At 35.5% G+C, this 21,527-nt stretch overlaps 1 protein-coding gene across 1 annotated transcript in view; it reads right to left on the minus strand.

Moving 5' to 3' along the window:
- Positions 1–9,572: 9,572 nt before the first annotated feature.
- LOC111065303 (pneumococcal serine-rich repeat protein) overlaps positions 9,573–21,527 on the minus strand; it is a 134,314-nt gene continuing 122,359 nt past the window's right edge. The window contains exons 7-10 of the mRNA XM_041595582.1: positions 12,252–12,418; positions 10,617–12,186; positions 10,084–10,553; positions 9,573–10,008 (exon numbers count right to left, since the gene is read on the minus strand). Of these exons, the coding sequence (XP_041451516.1) occupies positions 9,735–10,008; positions 10,084–10,553; positions 10,617–12,186; positions 12,252–12,418 (2,481 nt within the window). The 3' untranslated portion in view covers positions 9,573–9,734. The remainder of the gene's footprint in view (positions 10,009–10,083; positions 10,554–10,616; positions 12,187–12,251; positions 12,419–21,527) is intronic.

Raw genomic sequence — 21,527 nt, forward strand, 5'->3', positions numbered from 1 at the left:
AATAATCTTTGCTGGTTGTTTTAGTTGTCACCATGAGCAATATCGATGTTTTTGTGCGATAATTTCAACGGAAATTATATGAATTTATGCAAGCGAAATGTCCGAATAGAATTTGCTGTGTGAGCTCTCAGCTTCGGCACTGAGGAGAGTTCTCGCATTACCGCGGGCGAAGCCGCGTCAGAAATGAAACGACAATGAAATATAAATTCCGGCAATCAGAAAACAGCAAACAGAGAGAGAGAGAGGGAGAGAGAACCGCCCTGAACACACACACTCACACGCGTTGCTGCAAATTCCGTTGGCACGTTTTATGAACTGGAACATCTGTTTGCGGCTGTGTGGTTAAGCTTGGAAAATAATCAATATCGATGTTTTTGTGCGATACTTTCAAATCATCGATATGAAGCTTTGCGCAGAACTTTCAAGTTTCGGCTTTGGGCACGGAAAGCTGCAAGCTCAAATTTAAATTCAAATTCAATTCAAATCGAGAAAAAAACGTTTTGGTTTTGTAATTTATTTTATTTGTTTGTGGCTTCTTTTTATAATGTAATGCATAAAAATGGTGGTGTTCTTTCATTTTAAAAAATAAACCAATAGACACTTCATTTTTATTAGTTTAATACAAATTAATGGTCTTGTACACGACAAATACATACTCGTAGTTCTTCACATTTTTTTTTAATATTTTATTTACCGTTTCATGCAAAAAAAAAGAATGTTTCTCTTGGTTCTCGTGCTTTGTGTTGTTTATCGTCTTTCATAAAATGTCTTGTATAAGGAAACGCAAAAACTCTGCGAACAAGTTTTGATTTTTGTTTGTTTGTCATGCTTGTTTTTGTTCTTAGTTTTCATTTTGGTTTCATCATTGGAACGGCTTTATTGAACTTTTTGTTGTTGTTGTTTTGGTTTTGGTTTTTTTGCATATAATTTAATTTTGTTTGTTTGATTTGTTGTTTCTCATTGCATTTTTGCATTAAAAAACATTAATTCTTTGGCAGGCATTGCATTTCGTAGTTTTGTAAAAGTTTTCTTTTCCATTCATTCTCGTTCTCAACGCAAGATTCGAAACCGAAAAACGTAAAGATTCGAAATATTTGAGATGTAGAAACAAATAATTGATTATTTGATTTTGCTTAGTTTCATTTTTCCTTTTTTTTTTTTGATTTTGTTTATCAAATACACATCAATACTTTGGTAGTTTAAAAATTGTGTTTTCCATGGTTTTTTTTCGTATTTTTTTCTTTTCTTTACTTTTTTGTTGTTGTGCTAAATTACATTTTAAAAATATGCTTAATATTTGTTGTTGTTTTGTTTTTGTTTTTTCTGTTTTAATTTTTGGTTTTAAGTCAAAGACACGAAAGTGAAAGAGGTTTTTGTTTTTGGTTTACGTCTGTTTTACTTAACTTATTCATATTTTGTTTTACCTTCTTTTTTTTGTTGTTGTTAAGTTAATGGTGTTACTTGTTGTTTAGTGTAATGTGTTGAGTTTTTTGTGTGTTTTTTTTTTTGGTTTTCTTTTTCATTTTGCATGCGCTTAATTTTAAAACACCGAGAGTTTGCTCAAAATTGTTTATGTTTTGCTTTGCTTATCTTTTCTTTCCGAATGAAATTTTAAATATCGAAATATATATATATATGTATATATAAATTGTTGTGTTTTTTCGCTAATTTTTTTTGTGGTTTAATTTTTAGTTTTTTTTTTTACCATCGTTTATTGTAGGTTTTTTTTCTTGACGTCTCTTATTTTCGTTTTGGTTTTTGTTTATATTCATTTTCATTTTGGTTTAAAAACACCGAAAGCTTAAAATTTAGAGATTTTCCTAAAGTGTAAATTTTTTAATTTTACAATTACATCATTCTCTGGCCTTCTTTTCTCTGCTTTTGTTGTTGTTGTTTCATCTGTGGTGGTTGATGGCTTTGTGGTGTGTGTTTTGTGTCTCTGCATTGCTATCTCAGCGATCTCAACGAAGGAAGGTTGAACCGAACCGAAGCCATGAAGTATAAAAAACCAAAAGCAAAACTCATATGCCACATTCTTTCCCATCTTTCAATTATCTTTCACTTTCACTTTGCCTTTCGCTTTCCGTTTCCGTTACCGTTACCGTTTCAGTGTTTCCTTTGCCGTAAACAATAATAAAATGGTGAAAATGGTGAATAGAAATCTTTTAGCTTCTAAAGCATAATGCTAAGCTCCTTCCGCTTCCGTTTCCGCATCTCCTCTCCTCTCCCCTCTCCACTTCTCTCCCTTCTCTGCTCTCTTCTGCTCCCATCCATTCAATAAATAGGTTAAGGAAAAAACTGTATCACATTTTCAATTACGTCTTTGTTCGTAGCACCGTCATAAACATACTCTTCATCCCATCCCTACCCATTCCTATTCCCTTATAGCATCATTATCCTCACTCTCACCGCCGCCCTGTCTATATACAGACTTCTGCACTCGCCCCTGGCCCTCACTTACCTACCATACAGTTGGAGAAAAAAATTGCGCTTCGGATTTTATCACAAAAATAATTACAACTCTTTGCGAATGCACCTCATTCCTCCCATCATCCCAATCATTTCCTAATCATTCATTCCTTCCCCTTTCGTAACTCTCCAGCTTCTGGCTTAAACTAACATTGCTTCAAAGTCCCACTTTTTTGTTCGTTTATATCTAAACCACGCAATGCGTTCCAAATTGGTTCCATTAATTCCGATCCCTTCTTCACACGAACTCTAACTCCCTACAAATCCCCGATCCCCATCCCTCTCTCAATCCCTCTCCCTAATGTGTTAATCGACAAAACCCAAAAGCGAGGAAAACGAATAATCAATTCGGGGTCACCAATTTTTAAAATCTCACCATCTCACCAAAGCTTTCCAGCTTTGTGTCTCTCTATACAATTCTGTAATGAAATTTCTTTTGACTTGCTATTTCCTTTTTGATTCACTGATACTGATGATGATTTTATGGTGTTTATGGTGATGTCTGATGCTACTGCTGCTGCTGCTGCTGATGATGATGTCAAAAAATCAGTCTCTATTGCATTTTGTTCTATTTTTGTGGGCTTGCTCTATTTCTGGTTTTCAGTAAAAGTGTTAAATATTTCATTAGATTTTATTCGATTTTGATTTTACGTTTTTCTTCTGGTTTTTTGCCTTTTTTTGGTTTTGTTTTCTTGGTTTTTTTTTTGGGTTTTTGTTTTTGTTTTGTAGTACACCTTAGAAAAATATCACATTCTTACTTCGTTCGTTCGAGAGACATTTTTATGTGTTTTTTTTTATATTCATTTTTCGCTATTTCTTTTTGTATGTTTTTTAAAGTTTTATTTACACATTGGGTTTCATTTCATTTCGCAAATGTAAAATATATAAAATTTAAAAAATATTTGATTGAGGTCATTTCAGAATTATTGCTAAGTATTTTCCTTCCAATATTCCACTTGCATTTTCCATTACCAGTAGCTTTCTGCCTGTCTGCCTTGCTCTCTGCCTTTTTGCCTTAAACCACTTGAATTTGATCTAAAAATGTGTTTGTTTTGTTTTTTTTTTGTTTCGCTTAGTTTCCTTAAGTTTCGTATATTTTGTAGACACCAAATTGTTTTGTATTTTATGTATAAAAAAAAAACAATGTTTGAAACATTCTTCTTCTCTTTCATTTTGCATCGATCTCCATCGATCTCCATCGATCTCGAATGACCCACTCGCTTCCTTAGACTTATGTAAACTTCTATAAATATTTGAAGAGACACGACAGCTAAAGTTTAGAGCTTAGGTGAGAGAGACTTTTGAGAGAGTAAGAGACATAAATACAATTACATTTGTTAAATTTTACTTTTAGTTACTTTTTGCTTTGCTTTAGTTTAATTTAGTTTAATTTGGATTTGGTTTTTGCTCACAACATCAACAATGAAATATTTTACTTTATAGATTTTTGGGTTTTTGGTTTTTTGGTTTTTTGGTTTTTGTTTTTTTGTTTATTTTGTTTTTTGTTTTGAGGGACTTTTGTTTGGTATTCTGTAAAAATCTCAAAAAGACGCCTAACACCGAAAAATATATTGCATGTACTACATTTTATGTTAATTATGCTTACTTCTTGGGTTTCGCTCTTCTCCACTTCCATCCGGCTTCAATATAAATATTTTTGTTACATATTTTTGTTAGTTTCGAGATGGTTTCCATTGAATGTATTTACATACATGAGTTAGTTTCTGTTAACAATTTATTTATTTTTTTTTTTTTTGTTGATTTTTAGACAAGTTAAAATTTCCACTCTTGGTTTTTCCTTTGTTACTTTTTTTTGATTAATAAAATGGAGTTCTCGTAAACAAAATTACACTGAAAACAGAATTGATTGACTTAAAATCATTTTTACTACAATATAGAACATCATTATATTGTTTATGTCTTTTGGTTAGTTTTCGTTTTTTGTTTTTGCATGTGAAACCTCGAAATTGTCTTGATTTCATGAAATCGTAGTTTTTATTTATCGTTTAATTTGTATTATATCATTAAAATGTTCATGTATTTGCTTGATGATTCAGTGGCACCCATGACAGTGTCATAAATAAGTCAGAATGCTATAATTTAATTCGATTCGAAAATCATTGAACGATAATCGAAACAGCTAGGAAAACAATCGAAAGAGCTTCAATAACGAAGCTTTCTTTTGGAAAATGAGTAAAGGATACAAATGGAATATTAAAAGAAATTCCTCATAGAAAGAGAAGCGGAAATTTGATAAGAAATCATCGAAATGTAAAAAAAAGAAAAAGAAAATTTTAGTCTTGGACTGTCGCAGGGTGCCTCTTCTCTACGAGTGTGTGTGTTGGTGTGTTGTTTGTGTGTGGGAGAGGGGAATACCGTTGGTTTAAATATATATATACTTACGAGTACATATAGTATTTGTTGGGTTGAGTTGTTTCCGTTTAATAGTTAAATGAACAACATTTATATTTTCTATTTTTTTTTTGTGGGTTTTTGTTTTGTTTCAAAATATGCACGTCATGTATATATAATATGATGTATGTATATATAATGTATATATATCTATTTATATAAGTAATAGACACCGAAAACCACATGTACATTTATGTATCTGTATATAGATATATTCTATATATCGTATAATATTTGGATTCTCTTATGTTCTTATCTGACATTCAACGGACATTCCCACTTAGCCTTCATCTCCTTGTCGCTGTTGCTGTTTGCTGTCGCTGTTGCTGTCGCTGCAGGGCACCTAACTCTATGTATATATAAATAAATATCATTATTTAAAAATGCATTAATTGTTAATGCCAAAAGTTTTTCGTTGTTGGATTTTGTAATTTAATTTGCTGTTACACGTATTTTTCCTGCATGTTGTCAATGCCCTTAAAAAAAACCCTCGCTTACACCTTTGCTCACATCTCACATCATATACATAGTCTGTATATATATATATATGTGCGTATGTATGTGTATATATATATATATATGTATATATATATATATGGTAAATTTGTAATATATGTATATGTATGTATATACGAAATAAGAGTCTTGAATCCCTCCAATTTTTTGGCTTAAAATCAATTGTTCTGCTCCTTCTATCTCCTTCTCAGCACATTCACAAAAAAATTCAAGTATTTCTATTCAATTTTTGTTATCATTAAGAGTTTTTTTTTTTTTTTTGGTTTTGTTTCTGATGGTTATTCTGCCGCTTATGGGCTTTGTTTTTTGTTTGGTTTTGTTTTTTTATTTTTTAATTTTTGTATCAACATTTACTTGCACACACACCTAAGAAAAAATTACTATAAGTTTGGTTTTAAATTTTGGTTTTCTTTTTTAATTTTGTTAATATTGCTTTCCTTCGTCTGGTGTTCCTAAAGTATTTTTCTTTTACCGAAATGGAATTTTCAAGTATTATTTTCAATTTTAGTTTTATTTTTTTTTTGTTATTCGCATTTCGCTTATTTCCCTTACCATAATTTCCTACAATTTTTTTAAGGCGCATTTTTCAACTACGAAATGAAAAGCTTAAGGATTTTTGGTTTACATAAAGTATGAAATCGACGGATAATATCGGATGTGTTTGAATTAGTGCGACGGATGTGCCCGATAAACGAAAAAGTCCAACAAAAAGAATCGTTGCAAAAAAACTTTATTAATAAATACTATCAAATAATAAATCCAAAAAAATTGATAATAATATTTGTCATAGTTGTAATAATAATAATAATAATTATAATTTATTAATCCATTCACATACATAGCTCACAGCTGATTGTTGTAGTTGTGGTTAAAAAAAATCTTTATTCAAAGCTTACAAAAGTGGAAAAACTAATAAAAACGAAATATACAGAGAGAAGTTTTTCCCCCAAAAAGATTGCGGCATTTGTGATGTTAACAAAATAGAAAAAAAAACATTAAATTTAGTGTGTAATATTTAAATAAAAAAAATTGGAGGAATAACCTAAAAATGGGTTTTAAAATTTTTGCATTTTTGTTGGTTTCTTTTTGTGTGTGTGTTTACAAAAGGCAGTGTTTTTGTTTGTTTGTTTGTTGCATTTGTTTTTGTTTGTTGGCTAAAACTAATAAAAAATATAAATCGAACAGCACGAATACCCAAAAGAAAACTAAAGCTGAATCTTTAGGTCCACGTTTGACACAGACCCAAATCAAAATATTCATTGAAAGATTCACAAAATTAATTATTATAATCCTAAGAAAAACTACAATATATAATAGTAATAATAATAATAATAATAATAGAACTATAACTCTAACATTTGCTAGTGGCCCTGATCTTTGATGCTTTACATACTGACACACAATCGAACAAAATGTGGTATAAGCAGAAAATGGTCTCGTTTGTCTTTTCACTCAAAATGTACATAGAAATATAGGTTTTAAAATAGAGTTGGGCAGAGTTCAGAGTTCAATAGAGTTCAAACGATGCAGTAAATTTGTTAAACTATCACAAACATATATATATCTAGAGATATTCACTACAATTGAACACTTAATTAGTTAGGCAGAACTGTGTGGGTTTGTTAAAGAATATGAATTAAAGATCAAAAATTAAAAAATTCAGGAGAAAGAAAGTATCCCAAAGTGGATGATAGATAGATAGATGGGTAGATATATCTCTCCAATGCGCTGGCTCTAATCGTACAGTTAAATCCTGCTACCAAATATTCGGTAGCCTTCTTCCACTCATTCTTCAGATAAATGTATAAATAAGGTTTAGTTAACATTTCGCTTTCAGCTTCTATGTATTCATACGTTTTGACAATTTCTGTCTAGACTCATTTCGTTTCGGGGATATACATATATGTATTGTATGTATGTATTGTATGTGTGTGTGTGTGTGGTGAAGGTGTGTCAGGATATTGTGTGTGTGTGTGGAGGGAGTGGGTGGGGTTGTGTGGGCTGTTTATCGGTGTAATTAGTTGCTGGTTTTTTCTTTTGTTTTGTTTCTTTAATATTTATTTAAATTATGAGGTACTTGAAACTTTTTGGCACAGTGAAAGTTTTCATTTACTTTACTTCTACCACTTTACTTTGATTTGTTCTCATATTTTATTTGTTTTTGTTTTTGTTTTCCTCCTCCTGCTACTGCTCCTGCTCCTCCTATTTCCTCATTCCCATTCCCATTCTCATTCTCATCTATTTTTTGGTACGGCAAACATTCTTCTTAATTTGTTAGACATTTAGTTGATACACAAAAAAAATTGCTGGAAATGGTTGCTTACATATCTTTTGCATACAATATATATACCTATTTAAGAGTTTCTGATTTTTCGGTTTATCCTTTTTTCTTTCTTTGTTTGTTTTTGTTTGTTTGTTTTTGCATTTACAATTTAATTCGATGTTCTTGGTTCAAAGTTCTTCTTAGGTTTTCCATTGTCTCGTGTGGGCTTTTTTTGTATGTGTGTGTGTTTGTGTGTGTCTTTGTTTTGCTTAATTTTTTGATGCATATAAAAAAAATGATAAACATTTAAGTGAATATCTGGTGTCGTATTTTTTTGGAGATGGGTGGGGTGGGGGTTGGGTTCTTTAGTGGCGGGTGTTTCTTTTGTTTTATTGTTTCATTGCACATTTCGTTACTTTCGGTTTTTTGTTTTTTTCTCTTTCTATTGTTTGCCAGTGTGTGTGTTTGGTTTGTCATCTTTATGTATAATCTATGTATGTATGTATGTATGTTTTTAATGCCTGTTCAGCTTTTACGTCAGTTAAAACTTCAATGTTATTTTCAGTTGTAATCACAGTTAGTTTTGTGTTGTTGTAGTTGTAGTTGCTATTGTTAATTGTTGCTATATGTTTTTTGTTTCGTTTTGTTTTTCATTTAGTTTTTGATTTGCGTTTGCGTTTGCGTTTGCCTCTGCCTTTGCCTTTGTATATTGTATTTTGTATATTGTAAATTAAACTATTGACGGTGGTTGCACATGCACATTGCAGTTGTTGTATTGTATTGTAAGTAAAATCCTATTTGTATCTCCTAGCTTTTATAATATATATATATTTATAATTCTAGCCATCTTGGTACATATAATGCTTTCAGCTAGAACGAACGAATCGCTTCTGAAACGAAAACCAAACAGTTGCACAGTTTTGACAGTTTTTCCGACAGTTTTTGACAGTTTTAGTTTAGGTTTAACGTTGAGTTAACGGTTTCTTAGTGGTTTCTGTTTCTGTTTCGTTCTGTCTGCTGCCTCTATTTTGGGGTTTCAGATATTTTCTTGTTTTGTTTTCTTTTGATTCTTAGTTGCTGTCTTGTCACTAATATTAACTAAAATCCAACTCGGTTTATTGTTGTCTATGGTAGGTAACAGTGTTTGCTCTCAGTTATTGCATTTGTTTGCTGCATTTTGCATTTTGCATTTCATCATACTCTAGAGGAAGGTAGCTCCTTGGACGCCTTCCCTCATACTATTAGTTTAGTTATTAGTTTCTGATTCGCTTTTGTTTTGTACAAATTGTTGCTAGTTTAGCTTCTCTTTTAAATCAATGTAAAATTATATATATTTTATCTATTGTGTATAGTATAAACGGCAGATTTGTGGTACATATTCTTTTCATTCTTCGTCATTTGTTTCGGTAGTAAATACAGACTATATTGGTATATGGTATATGGTATATTGGTATTTGTATTGCATTCTGTTGTTTTTGTTTTGTTTTGTTTTCTTTTAGTTTGTTACGTGCGGAAATGAGTTTCATTCTTAAACGAACCAAAACGTTAGTCAAAATTGGTTTTTTTTAAAAATATTTTTGGACCTAATTCAATCGATCGATACCATCGCAACCAAAACAAAGAACATTTTGAAAACTTTGTGCTACAAATAATTACAATTACAATTTATGGTAACTACACACACACGCGCGCGTATGCATGTGCGTATGCATGTATTTATATAGTATAGAGAGAGAGTTAGATATTCAATATCATATTTAGTAGGTAGATAGATCTTAAAACACTTTAATACCCGTGCTAATAATTGCCAATATTTGTTTTTTGCTTTTTGTCTTGCACCAAAAAAAAAAAAAAAAAAATACCACACAAACAAAAAAAAAAAGAAGAGATTTTTTCTTTTTTCTTTTGCGTTTTTGTTAATAATATACATAAATTTCTATATACGCTCTTCCTGTAGTTTCTGCCTCTGTGTGTGTGTGTGTTGGTGTGTGTTGGTGTGTGCTGGTGTGTGTGTGACGTGACTGCTACTGCTGGTTCCTTATCTGCGTAGGAGCCGCCTCCTACGCGCCTCATCTCAGCGCGGCGCATTGTGAATGTGGGTGGTGAGATGCTTCGATAGATAGTCCGCCCGTGCGAAGCATTTGCCGCACGACTCACAGTGGTAGGGCCGCTCGCCCGTGTGGATGCGCAGATGGCGGGTCAGATCGGACTTGCCGCCAAATGCCCGGCCACAGAACAGGCACACAAACGGACGCTCGCCGGTGTGCTTGCGCACATGCAGCTTGAGGTTCTCCTTGGAGCGAACACACTTGCCGCAGAAGGGGCATGCAAAGCGTGAGGTGGCCGGCCTATCAATTACCAGAGATACCAGAATTTGATTTAGTGATCTACGCGCACTTAAAATGTTATCAGATAAATCTTACCGCTTGTCCCGCTGTCGCTCGGCGGCATCGACGCGCAAGAAATTCAGTATCGACGCCTCCTGGGGATTGAGACCCAGGAACTGTTCGTTCGGTATCCGTTCGGCGTTGATCAGCGATGTCAGCGAGCTGAGTGAACTGATGCCGCTGCCAGCGGACCCGGCACCGCCTCCGCCTCCGCTAATATTTCCACTGGCCACGCCCACAGTATTTGAGCTGGAATTGGCCGCCTGAGCGGCGGCATTGGCCGCAGCAACAGCGGCAGCTGCAACCGATGACGATGAGGAGCCGGCAGCAGCCGCAACAGCCGCAGCATTGGCCGCCATTGGCAGTGAGACATGATGACCCAGATGAGGTGGCAGCTGCCCTTGCTGCTGTTGCTGCTGCTGCTGATGATGATGGTGATGATGTTGCTGTTGGTGGTGATGGTGGTGTGGGTAGGAGGGATCCGTTTCCAAGTGGTGCATTCGCGACTGAAAGAGAGGCAACAGCAGCGGTGAGTGGGAGGCTGTCCAAGTGGCATTCAGTTGACTTACCCGCTTGTTTGTACTATGAATGCCATCGGAGCTGCTTATGTTCGGCTCCGTGGCACTGGTGGAGGCCGAGGCCGAGGAGTTGTTGTCCTGATAGAGCATCGTGATGCCCGCCGAGTCGATGGTGTTGTCCTGCTCGTGCTCTTCACTGCCGCCGCCGCCACCAGCTTCTGGATGGGTGGAGGAGCTCTCGTCTGCGCCCTCGCGCTTAACATTCACCCGCAGATCCTCGCCCTCATCGGCCAGCATCGGCTCCTGGGAGCTGGTCACCACATCCTGGTCCATTTGAGTGGACACGACGGGACCCACCGATGCAGCGGCCGCTGCCGGAGTCGATACCGAGACGGACAGGGAGCCGCCCAGGCGTCCGACAACTCCGATGGTCTTCTTGCCGTGCAGTCGCTCGAGGGCGTGGTTGAGGCGATGCTTCTTGAAGCTCTTCAGGTAGCGGAACTGCATGCCGCAGACGTCGCAGGTGAAGAGCTTGTCGGCGGGCAGGCGGGCCCGGTGATTCTGCTCCTTGTGCTTGGCGTATGCGCTGCGGTAGCGATACGACTGGCCGCACTGCTCACAGATGAAGGGCTTCTCCTCGCCGGGACCCACATGCGGGTGCTGGAGGGCGGCGTGCTGCTCGAGCAGCCACACATTGGGAAAGTGGGCGTTGCACACGACGCAGCGGGTCTCCTCCTCGATGGGCTCCGAGCCGCTGAACAGCGAGGAGCACGTGTCCGAGGGGCTCTTCAGCATTTGGCTGAGCTGCTGATGCTGCGCCAGCAGCGAGGAGCTGGGCGGCGGCGTCGATGAGGTAGACGATGAGGAGCTCTTCTCCTTGCAGCTGCTCGATGTGTCCGTGCAGCTGGCCGGTGTGCCGGCACCCGACAGCAACAGCTGTGTGTACTGCCTCAGGCCGGTGGCATCGACAATGACCCCACCGACGCCGCCAGTGGGCGGGCAGCTCACCACCGGCCCCACACCGGGTGTGCTGCTGCTGCTGCTGTTGCTGGTGATGCGGCGTCGCTGCAGCAGCTGCTCCAGCGACTCTTTGTAGAGCTGAGCGCTCCGCTCGCTGGGCAACTCCACGATGGTCACCTCGTCGCTGTCCGCCGAGCTGCGCTTGCAGCTGTCATCGCCACCGCTGCCGGACTCAATGGCGATGCTGCAGGCCATGGAGGTGGAGCTGGTGGCCATTTGTTGGGGCGAGGGCGAGGACTTGGGCGCCTTCGATTGCTGTTGCTGCTGCTGCTGCTGCTGCTGGTAGAAGGCTGTCGGTGTGGGGTAGCGCATGTTGAAGGCTGCCGCCACTCCGCCAGAGGAGGAGGTGCCTGGAGCGCCCACTGGTGCAGATCCTGCATGAGGTTGTGGCTGTTGTTGCTGTTGTTTGTACTGTACATCGCTGGAACGGTTCGTTGTGGTCTGCTTGGCATACGATGGGCTCGTTGTCGTTGTCGTGGCCGTGGACGTGGCCGTCGTTGGGGACTGGCCGACAACCGGCTGATAGTCCTTGGTCAGCAGATCGCTTAAAGTGGTAAAACGGTGGGTGAAATCCTTGGGTGCTGCCAGCAAACCCCGAGTCCTGCACACATATAAAACATCAAGTAGAAATTCTCTCTCTGTGTCGTCTGTGTTATTGATACTCACCTCAGTGCCTCTTCGGCCAGCCAGGTCTGATGGTGCAGCAGGCTAAGTATTCTGGACGGATCAATGTCGAAGAGGCTCAGGCCCAGCGGCGTGAAGGGGAAGGCGAATGGCGTGGGGCAGCGACTGGCGGCCATGGCGCTCATCGGAGAGCTGAAGTTGCGCAGCAGCTGTGGGGCATTCAAAAAGGGTTTGGTACACAGCTCATTAGTGTTGGTCAACGCTTGGCTAAACAAAACAGTGTTGGGCAGTTCTTCGTGCTGCCTCGTACTGTTTCGTGGTCAGGGGGGGGCGGGTGTGGGGTTTCCTTTATTTTTTTTTTTTGTGGGGCGGGGACCGCAGTTTTTGGGCGGGCTTTTGGTCTAGATATATTATATAATAAGTGATTTTTTTTGTTTGCTTCTAAACTGCTTATGGGGTATTCCTCTAGCTTAATGCTGTATGTGTGTGTGTGTGTGTGGGTGTGTGTGTATTTGTGTGTGTGTTAAGGGAGAGGGTCTATATTCTGTGATGGGGCTACAGACATTTGTAAAAACACATGCAAGGCTCTCTACACAATTAAAAGCAAAGCAAGCACACACTTAAATCACATCTATAAATACATATAGAAAAACTATATATCTGGCAGATCTGGCAAATGAATATATATGTAAAGAATCGAAATGAAAAGAGAAAGAGGTAGTGGTAGTGGTAAAGAAAGAAAGAAAGAAGGGGTAGGGGGGGGGGGAGGAAATCAAAAGAAGCGTTAGGAGTAGTAGAAGAGCATACTTACGTGTCTGAAGTTGGCTGCGCACCAACTTTTGCTTGAGTACAGTTGGGCACAAAAGTTTTCTTAGAACAAAAAGAGGGGTGGGGGAAGGGGAGACACACACAAAATAATCCAGAAATATTCTAGACTATTCTCAAATACAGTACGTTTCAGAACCATAAGGCAATTGGAATGTTTTGAAGGCAGAAAGAGTACAAGTTTATACATAAAATCTACTCTGGGTATCTCCAAAATTGCTTACACTTCCGAACCGTACTCGTTTGGTGTATGTTTTAGCAGTACGTTTTCGAATCAATGAGAGAGCCTCATCAAGATAATACACATATATCAATATTCTATCATCATTATATGCGCTTTGTCTCATTTAGGGCTCGTCTCACATTTTCGCAACGTTCTGTGGGCACATACTTATGTGGGTACCTGTTCTTCCATGGCTTGGGCCATGTCCAGTTATGTATTCAATAAAAACTCAAATTTTGCATAAAATATTTTTCAATATTTCTATTTATATAGAATTTTATTTCATCATCTTTTTCATGTTTTTGTTTTTCCCCCCATTTTCAGCTTCTTCAGCTACATCGTCTTTATTCTTTCATTCTTTACTCTTTGTTTGTATTTGTTCCGTGTGTGTGTGTGTGTGTGTGAGAGAGGGTCTCGTATGTGTGTGTGTTTTGTGTGCTTATGTATGTGTGGGTACAAATTTCGCTTTCATTTTCCATCGCTTACTTCTCGATCTCGACTACTAGAAATGTTTTTGTTTTGTTTTGTTTTGGTTTTTGTTAGGCATAGACTATATAGCTAGCTATATATGACTGATCCTGCGCACTTGATCCTGCTGATCCTATATGGTTTTTTGTTATTTGTTTTTCCTCTCATTTTTTTTGTCTGTAGTTTGTCTGCTTCCCTTTCTTTTGCTTGCTGTCTTGATTCCCTCTCGTTAGCCTTACTTTTCTTCCCTTTCTGTTTTTCGGAGTTGGATTTTGTAGGAGGGTTGGTGGATTGAAGGGGGGGGGAGGTTGTGGGATGCTCTGCTCGGTAGGCGGCGGACTGCACTGACTTTAGTGTGTTCTCTGGGGGAATCAGTTCAGAATCTTTATTTTATTCGCTTGCTCTCTTTCCATTTTCCTTGTGTGTTTTCTTTTTTGGTTGTTTGTTATAAACTATGATATGCCTTGCTTTGCTTAAATAATTTTCTCATCTTAATTCTTCTTGTTTCTTTTTTCATTTTATCTTTTTCTTTTGTAATAGTTTTTTTTATAAATTTGTTTGTGTATGTTTTGGGCGTGTTTTTTTATTTCTTTCGATTTTTTTTGTTTTTGCCTAAAATATGTTTGCTTGAGTCTGTGGTTTGTTCGACAGTGTGTTTGTGTGTATGTGTAAGTAATTGAATTTCATTTCATTCTAAAATATTCATCTTGATTGATTCTATTTGTGGTTTTTGTTTTGTTTTGTTTTTCTTTTCTTTATTTGGTGCCTGATAAGCTGCTCTTCTTAGTTCTTGTATAGTTAGTTTAAATGGTTCGTTATTCAGCATTGGGACAACTCCCAAAACGAGTTGAGTTGCATCGAAACGAATCGAATCGAGTTGAGTTGAGTTTGAGAGCTCTCTCTTGAGTAATGTATTATTTTGCTCAGTGCTTTTGGTTTATGTTTTTTTTCTTTTCTTTTTTGTATTTTGAATTCTCATTCCAACTACGAAAAAAATATATATAGTTAGCGTAATATTTTTAACCTTCCGTTTTTCACTTTTTTTTTGTTGTTTGTTTGTTTTTTTAATAATAATTTTGTTGTTATTTCCCATACATTGTATATCTGTTGAGTTCCCGTCAAGCTCTCTTGCATTATAAAGTACACAGTGTACAAAGTACAGTTGTGTGTGTTGCGAACTAGTTCCAGTTCCAGTATGACTGTACGTGTTTGTGTGTGTGTATGAGTGTGTGTGTGTGGAATCTACATGAGACTGAATGAATGAACGAAATTATCATCAAATATATTTATTCATATATTTTGTTTATTTGTCTTTTTTGTTGGTTTCTTTCATTTTTTTTTTGTTTAGGTTTTTTATTAGCCACAAAATATCAAAATCTTATTTCGACTGTAATCAATAATAATCATAATAATAATAAAAAAAATAAATGAAAACTAAAGTGTATCGATTGGAACTTAAATTGCCGTTTATAGTATTTTATATTTTAATTTTAATTTAATCTTGAATTAATTTAATTAATTTTAAATAATTTTATTCATATACTTCGTACTCGCTTGCTCGCTCGCTCAATAAATAATAGTGGAAATCGTTCAACTTAGTCTACGAATAAATGAAAAATGGATAAATGAAGCCTGAAACTGAAACTAAATATGTGAAATTTCCGAGGCTGGAACTAAAAAACTAACGATAACTCGCTCGTTTTCTGCCCCTATACTCGTCGCACATACATATTCTCGTGTTTTGATCTATTTTCAAGATTTAGATTTAGTTAGTTAGTTGCTCCTGCTGCTGCTGCTCTTAGTGAAGGCTCTCTTTGCGGAATGCCTTAAATTAATTATTGTATAACTTTCTTACTTCTCATTTTTTTGTGGTTTTTTTTTTGTCTTTTGTTTTGTGTTGTGTTGTGTTTACAGTTAGTTAAGTATATATCTATTCATATAAATTATTTATGTATTCTTGTATGTCTATATTGTAGGAACATATTGACGTAATCATAACGTATTGCAGCTATTTGTTCTTCTTCTTGTTCTGGTTCTGGTTCGTGATCTTGATCTGGTTCTTTTGCTTTTGCTTTTGTTTAACCACTCATCGGATTTATGGTTTTTCATATTGTTATATATGTATGTTGTTGTTTTGTTATTTCTTTCAACCGCCTCTCTTTAGGCAGAAAACAGCTCTTGTTCTTGTCTGGGTCTCATCGAATTTCTTGGAATGCTTTGAATACTCAATTTATGTATTTTACTAGAGCTGTTTTCGATTGGTTTTATATTGATTTAGGTTTCAAAACTTAAAGAAAATAGTTTAAAAAAAATAAGTGTCTACAAACAAACAAATAATAATTGTTTTAAAAAATATTTTAAATTATGTATGTGAATGTGAGCCTCAATAGGGAACTTAAAAAATTTGTCTCAACCGTCGTTTACTAAAACTATTATTTTGCTATTCATTTGTTCTCATTTCTCAGCTGTTTTATGTGTTTCGATTATATTTTATATAATTATTTTGCCCCCTTGCATTTCTTGAATTTTCTCAATTCAAACTCAATTGAAACAAAAACAACTACAGCTTTCGGGGAGTCTTTGTTTCGTTTGTGTGGGGTCTGTGGGTGTGGGTCTGTGTAAATTATTGGTTTGAAAATGATTTTGGAGGAAGGCTAAAAATGTCTATCTTTCTTTTTTGCGCTCAAGTCGAAACATTTCTTTGTTCAGTTGTTTTTTGTTTTTGTTTTTGGGTTCTTCTTTTAAATTTATTAAATATGCTTTAGCTTTCAATTGTGAAAATACTTCATTTTTTTTTGTCGATTTTCTTTCACTAAAAACTAATTTTATGTCATTTAATTTCTGTGATAAATTTTCTGTGTGTGGGTTTTTGTTTCATTTTAGAGGGCTTTCCCTTCCATCCTTTAACCTTTCTCGTTATCGTTCCGCTTTCGCTTCTTTCACTCTCTTTCTTATTTTTTTGGGATATGCAAAACTACTTTGTTGTTGTTGTTTCTACTTTGTTTGTTGTTTGATTTGGTTGTATATATGTATGTGTGTGTGTGTGTGTGTGTGTAAGTGTATGTAGTATTACTAAAACTGCCTAAAATTGTTCTCGCTGCAGTTTTCTGCTAGTATTTTCTCCTGTCTTTAATTCGTCAGAAACTAATTACTTTACATGCCATAAGTATGTATTAATGTGTGTGAGAGTCTGTGTGTGTATAACATATACTAATGTATATATATATATATATAATAGTTGTGTATGTATATTTAGTTATATATATATATGTATATATAGATCTCAATGCCTCCCATTGCTCTCGCTAAAAAAATAACTATCAAAAAAACATCAATTTCCGTTTTTTAATCCTCTCTCCTTGCATTTTCTTTTCTTTTTTTTTTAGTTTTTCCTCTCTGCGTTTTTATAAAATATTACTTTAGTATGTATAATGTATATATGTATTGTATATATATATATTTATTTTTTAGTGTTTTTTTTTGTTTATTTTATTTTTATTTTGTTTTTCTTTTTTAAGGGGAGTAGGCACTACAGTGTTGTTTTTTTTTTATCTTTTCTTCTTTTACTTTTCTTACGTTTCTTTTTTTTTGGTTTTTTATTTTGCTTGCATTTTACCAAAAAAATTGTTCGTCTGCTGCTTGTTTCGAAATAGATATATTCGACAGTTATATATAAAATAAGCCTCGAAAGCCAGTTTTTTTTCCCCTTTTTATTCCTTTGGTATTAACAATTTTAGCTTTCTTTCTTCTGCTTTCTCCTTTCTTTTTTTTCATTTTTCTCCTCTGTATATGTATGAGTTTCCGTGTGTCTGTGTGTGTGTATGGTGTATTGAGCTTATACCAAAAAATTGTTTATAACTTTTGAAGCTTTTTTGTTTTGTTTAGGTTACCAAATGTCCTGCTATCTGTTAATTATACCTAAATATATATATATATACCTATACATATCGTATGTAAGTGCGTATATATCATATTCTTTAGCTTGATTTTAGAGTATCAAAAATGGTGTGTGTGTGTCTGCCTGTGTGAATGCATTTGGAAATGTACATTACAGTGTTTACAGTGAGGCCGGGCCGGGCCTTTGGGGTTTGGTTTCTTTCTTCAAAAATTGGTTCTATTTTTGTCTCAGTTGTTTGCTGCTGTTTCCCAGATCACTGAATAGTGCACTTTGATGCACTGTTTTGGAGTGCAAAAATCGTATCATGTAACAGCAGCTTTAGAGTTTCGATTTGGTAAGAGTTCAAAGTGTTCTCGGGTTCGCCTGCCTTTCATTTGCTTCATTAATAACCCTCAAGAGTCTTGCCAAAACTATTCAATATATACACAATGCCCTTTTCTTATATATCAGCATATGGGTTTGGTTCATTCGCATTTCCAGCATTTTCCCAGCATTTATCAAGTCGAAAAAAAATATACTATATATAGATCCTATAGATAAGAGAGAGTATTTAAAGTGTGAGAGTAAAAGTGAATGCGGATGTGCGTGTGTGAGTGCTTCAAGTTGGGCATTTAGTACAGTTTTCTGCCCAGTATCTAGTATTTTGGAACTAGTTCGATGCTGTTGAGCTCCACGCACATCCTTGCACTTGCACTCAGGCAACTCTCTGTACTCTCTGTTTTGTGTGTGGTCTGTGGTGTTTGTCTTTTATACGATTCATTACTTTCAGTTCGTTTATTATTGTATTGTATTGTATGTACAGGTTGTCCTCGAATTGTTAGCTTGGCACTCAAACATTCAGTTTATTGGTTATGGTTCTCGTTATTAGTATTTGATTTATTAACACGAGTGTTTGCAATAGTGTTTCAGTGGTTTGTATTTATTAATTATTATTATTCTTATTGCTGATTCAATACGCCGATGAAACCAATTGCTAGTTTATGTTCAGTTTATTGCGTTTCACTCTGCTGTGTGTGGAGGATCGATTGTGGATCGTCGTCTGTCTCGCTTGTTTCGCTTACAAGTTTCGCTTAACAAACAGAAAAAGGCATATTCAAAGTAAGGATTTGTCAAACAGAAACACATGTGGTACTCGTACATAAATATATATATCTACGTATCAATATACATACACAAAACGGAACAAACAAACAATTTGTATATATCATCTGCTGCTATCATCATAGACTACAGCTCAGGTTGTGTTCTGGGCGTATTTCCTTTCGTTACTTTCGTTTCTTTCCTTTTTTTTTTTTGGATTTTATTTGATTTATATTTAATGTTTTACGTTATCTGTAGTGTAACACTGTAAAAAACGGGGCAAAACATCTATGAGCTGTAATGTAATGTGGGTGTTGTGTGTGTGTGTAAATATCAATTGTTCCATTGTCATTTGTGAACTTTACTTTAATCGGTTTCATTTTTTAAAATTTATTTTATAATTGTTGCTATCGATCGATCGATCAGGGGTACTGTGGGGTACTTGTGTATGCACGATCTATCATGGTCTTACTTTATTTGTATTGTAGGTGATTATGTAAAAATGAATTCATTCACGTAGAAGAAGGCAATTCGTCAACAGGGTACATTTGTGGCTGTATGTGTGTGTTTATGTTTAATCAATCAATCAATCAGTTAATCAGTTAATCAATTATATTTCATTTATCTGTTTTACTACGCGTTGTATAATGCTGTATATGCTGCAATTCTGCTGTTGGCTGCTGGCAAGGGTTTTGTTTTCTTTGGAACTAGTTCTTTGAACTTGGTTCTGTAATTCTGTAGTATGTAATCTATTTATGTATTGTATGTACATTCTGTATGTGTGTGTGTGTAACAATTCTATATTTTGTGCTTCTTGGTTCGGTTCCTGGAACTAGGTTCAGTTCATTGTTGATTGTTTAAAACATTGATTTAGGTTGTGGTGTGGCTTGGTTCGGTTCGGCTCGTTTCGGTTTGTGTGTTTTTGGTTCGTGACACTAGTTCACGAACTAGTTTCCGCTTCAGTTCACTGTTTGCTTTGGTTTATTGTCATTTTGAGGAGAAGTTCTATTGGTAAATGCGTCTGCTTATATGGGTCTGGAACTAGTTCCAACTAGTTCTTGCCAATCATCACATCAGAAATTGTAGCATATTTTGTCTCAGTGTAAATTTGTCTTATTTCATTTATTTATTTATCATTTTGCTAGGACTGTGTTAAAAAACAAAAAACCAAAGAAGGCATTTATGGTTAGGAGGATGCTGGGAAAAAGCTTGCTTGGAAGAGGTTGGGAGTTATTTAATAAATTTAATGGAAAATAGAAAAGTAAATGGGGAGGGTTAATATATTTAATTTTTTTGTTTGCTTAAGCTTTAAAATATATTTATTTATATTTCAACTATTGTTTGATTGTGTATAAATAATCGTTTATGGTTTCCGCTTTATAGCTGTATAGCCCATTATTTCCTCTTATTGCTCTCTCTTTGTAGTTGTTGTTGTTGTTTATTGTGTAGTTGATTAGAGTTGATATTAAAAAAATACGCTTCAAAATATAAATCGCTTATAAACATTATATATTGTATGTATCGTACGTAATGTAATGCGCTTATAAAGCCTTTCCTCAGCAGCCATTTGTTGTTGCCTGTTGTTTTGTCATTTGTCATCTGTCGTTTCTCCGTTTGTTTCACATTTCATACTCTATATGTAAGTATACGTTTTTTTTTCAACACTTTTTTGTAAATTAGATTCGTGTTTAAATATTGGTACTATTGTTGTTTGTTGTCTGCTGTTATTGCTGTTGTATATACTATTTGGTTGTATATAGATTTATTGAGGGATATACTATATGCATATATATAAATATTGTTTGCCGTTCTGCTGTTTTTTCTGTTTTTTTCTGCTTTTCTGTTTGGTTTGTTTGTTTGTTTGTTCATTCATTTCATTAGTTATATTGTATTGGAAGAATCTGTGTGTTTACCCTGAGCACTTTGTTCTGCTAGAATTGAATAGAATTATATGTAGAATTCAAAATGGAAAATTAAATAAAAAACTTGGGTTTGGGGGGTTGTCTATGCCGAAAATTAAAAGCCGAAACGAAGTTCTCGAAATTCTCTTTTTGTTTTACTTTTGCCGAAACTTGCAATTTGTTGGTATTATTATATTTGTTGGTAGTAGTAATTTTTGGTAGCCGTTTTTTGAGTTGGAATTTGGATGTTTGGAATTTTGGTCTAGTTTTTGTTCTTTTCTGTTCATTTTTTTCGTTTTCTTCTGGTGGTGATTCCATTTTATGTTTTTCATTGGTTTATAAATTGGTTTTGTTGTGCCAAAGCTTTCGTCTGAGTTTTGTTTTTATCGATCAATTTGTTGTTTTTTGGTTTTGGTTTTAGAATCGTGGGAAACGAACTAAAAATGTTTTTTGTTTGTTTGTATTACAGTAGGTTGAGTATGAGTAAAATTGCTAGTACAATATATATATATATATAGAGGTGTATATATATATACTATATTTATGTATAGTATGTATTGTATGTATATAGATTTATATAAATTCGACTTGTATGCAATTCTAGCGTAAAATGTTTATTATTTTATAATTCCGAATTACTTCTGCTCCTGCTTCCTGTTCCATCCTATTTCTTCACCCATTATTGCTGTACAAGTTGAAGCTTCGATCTAGGTCTATATCCTATTTAGAGGGGAGTGATGGCTGGTGGTGGTGGTGATAGTGAGGGGATTGAGAGGATTGTATCTATGTCTGTGTGTTTGTGTGTGTCTGTCTGCGATTTATATATACGTTCATATATAAATATCCTTACTTTTGACTCTCCAAAATGTACTGTATAATATAATTTGTATGTTTCTTTTTTTGTAATTTTTTTCGCAAGTTTT

The sequence above is a fragment of the Drosophila obscura genome, unplaced genomic scaffold (genome assembly GCF_018151105.1).
Source record: "Drosophila obscura isolate BZ-5 IFL unplaced genomic scaffold, ASM1815110v1 contig_73, whole genome shotgun sequence".
Taxonomy (NCBI): Eukaryota; Metazoa; Arthropoda; class Insecta; order Diptera; family Drosophilidae; genus Drosophila; species Drosophila obscura.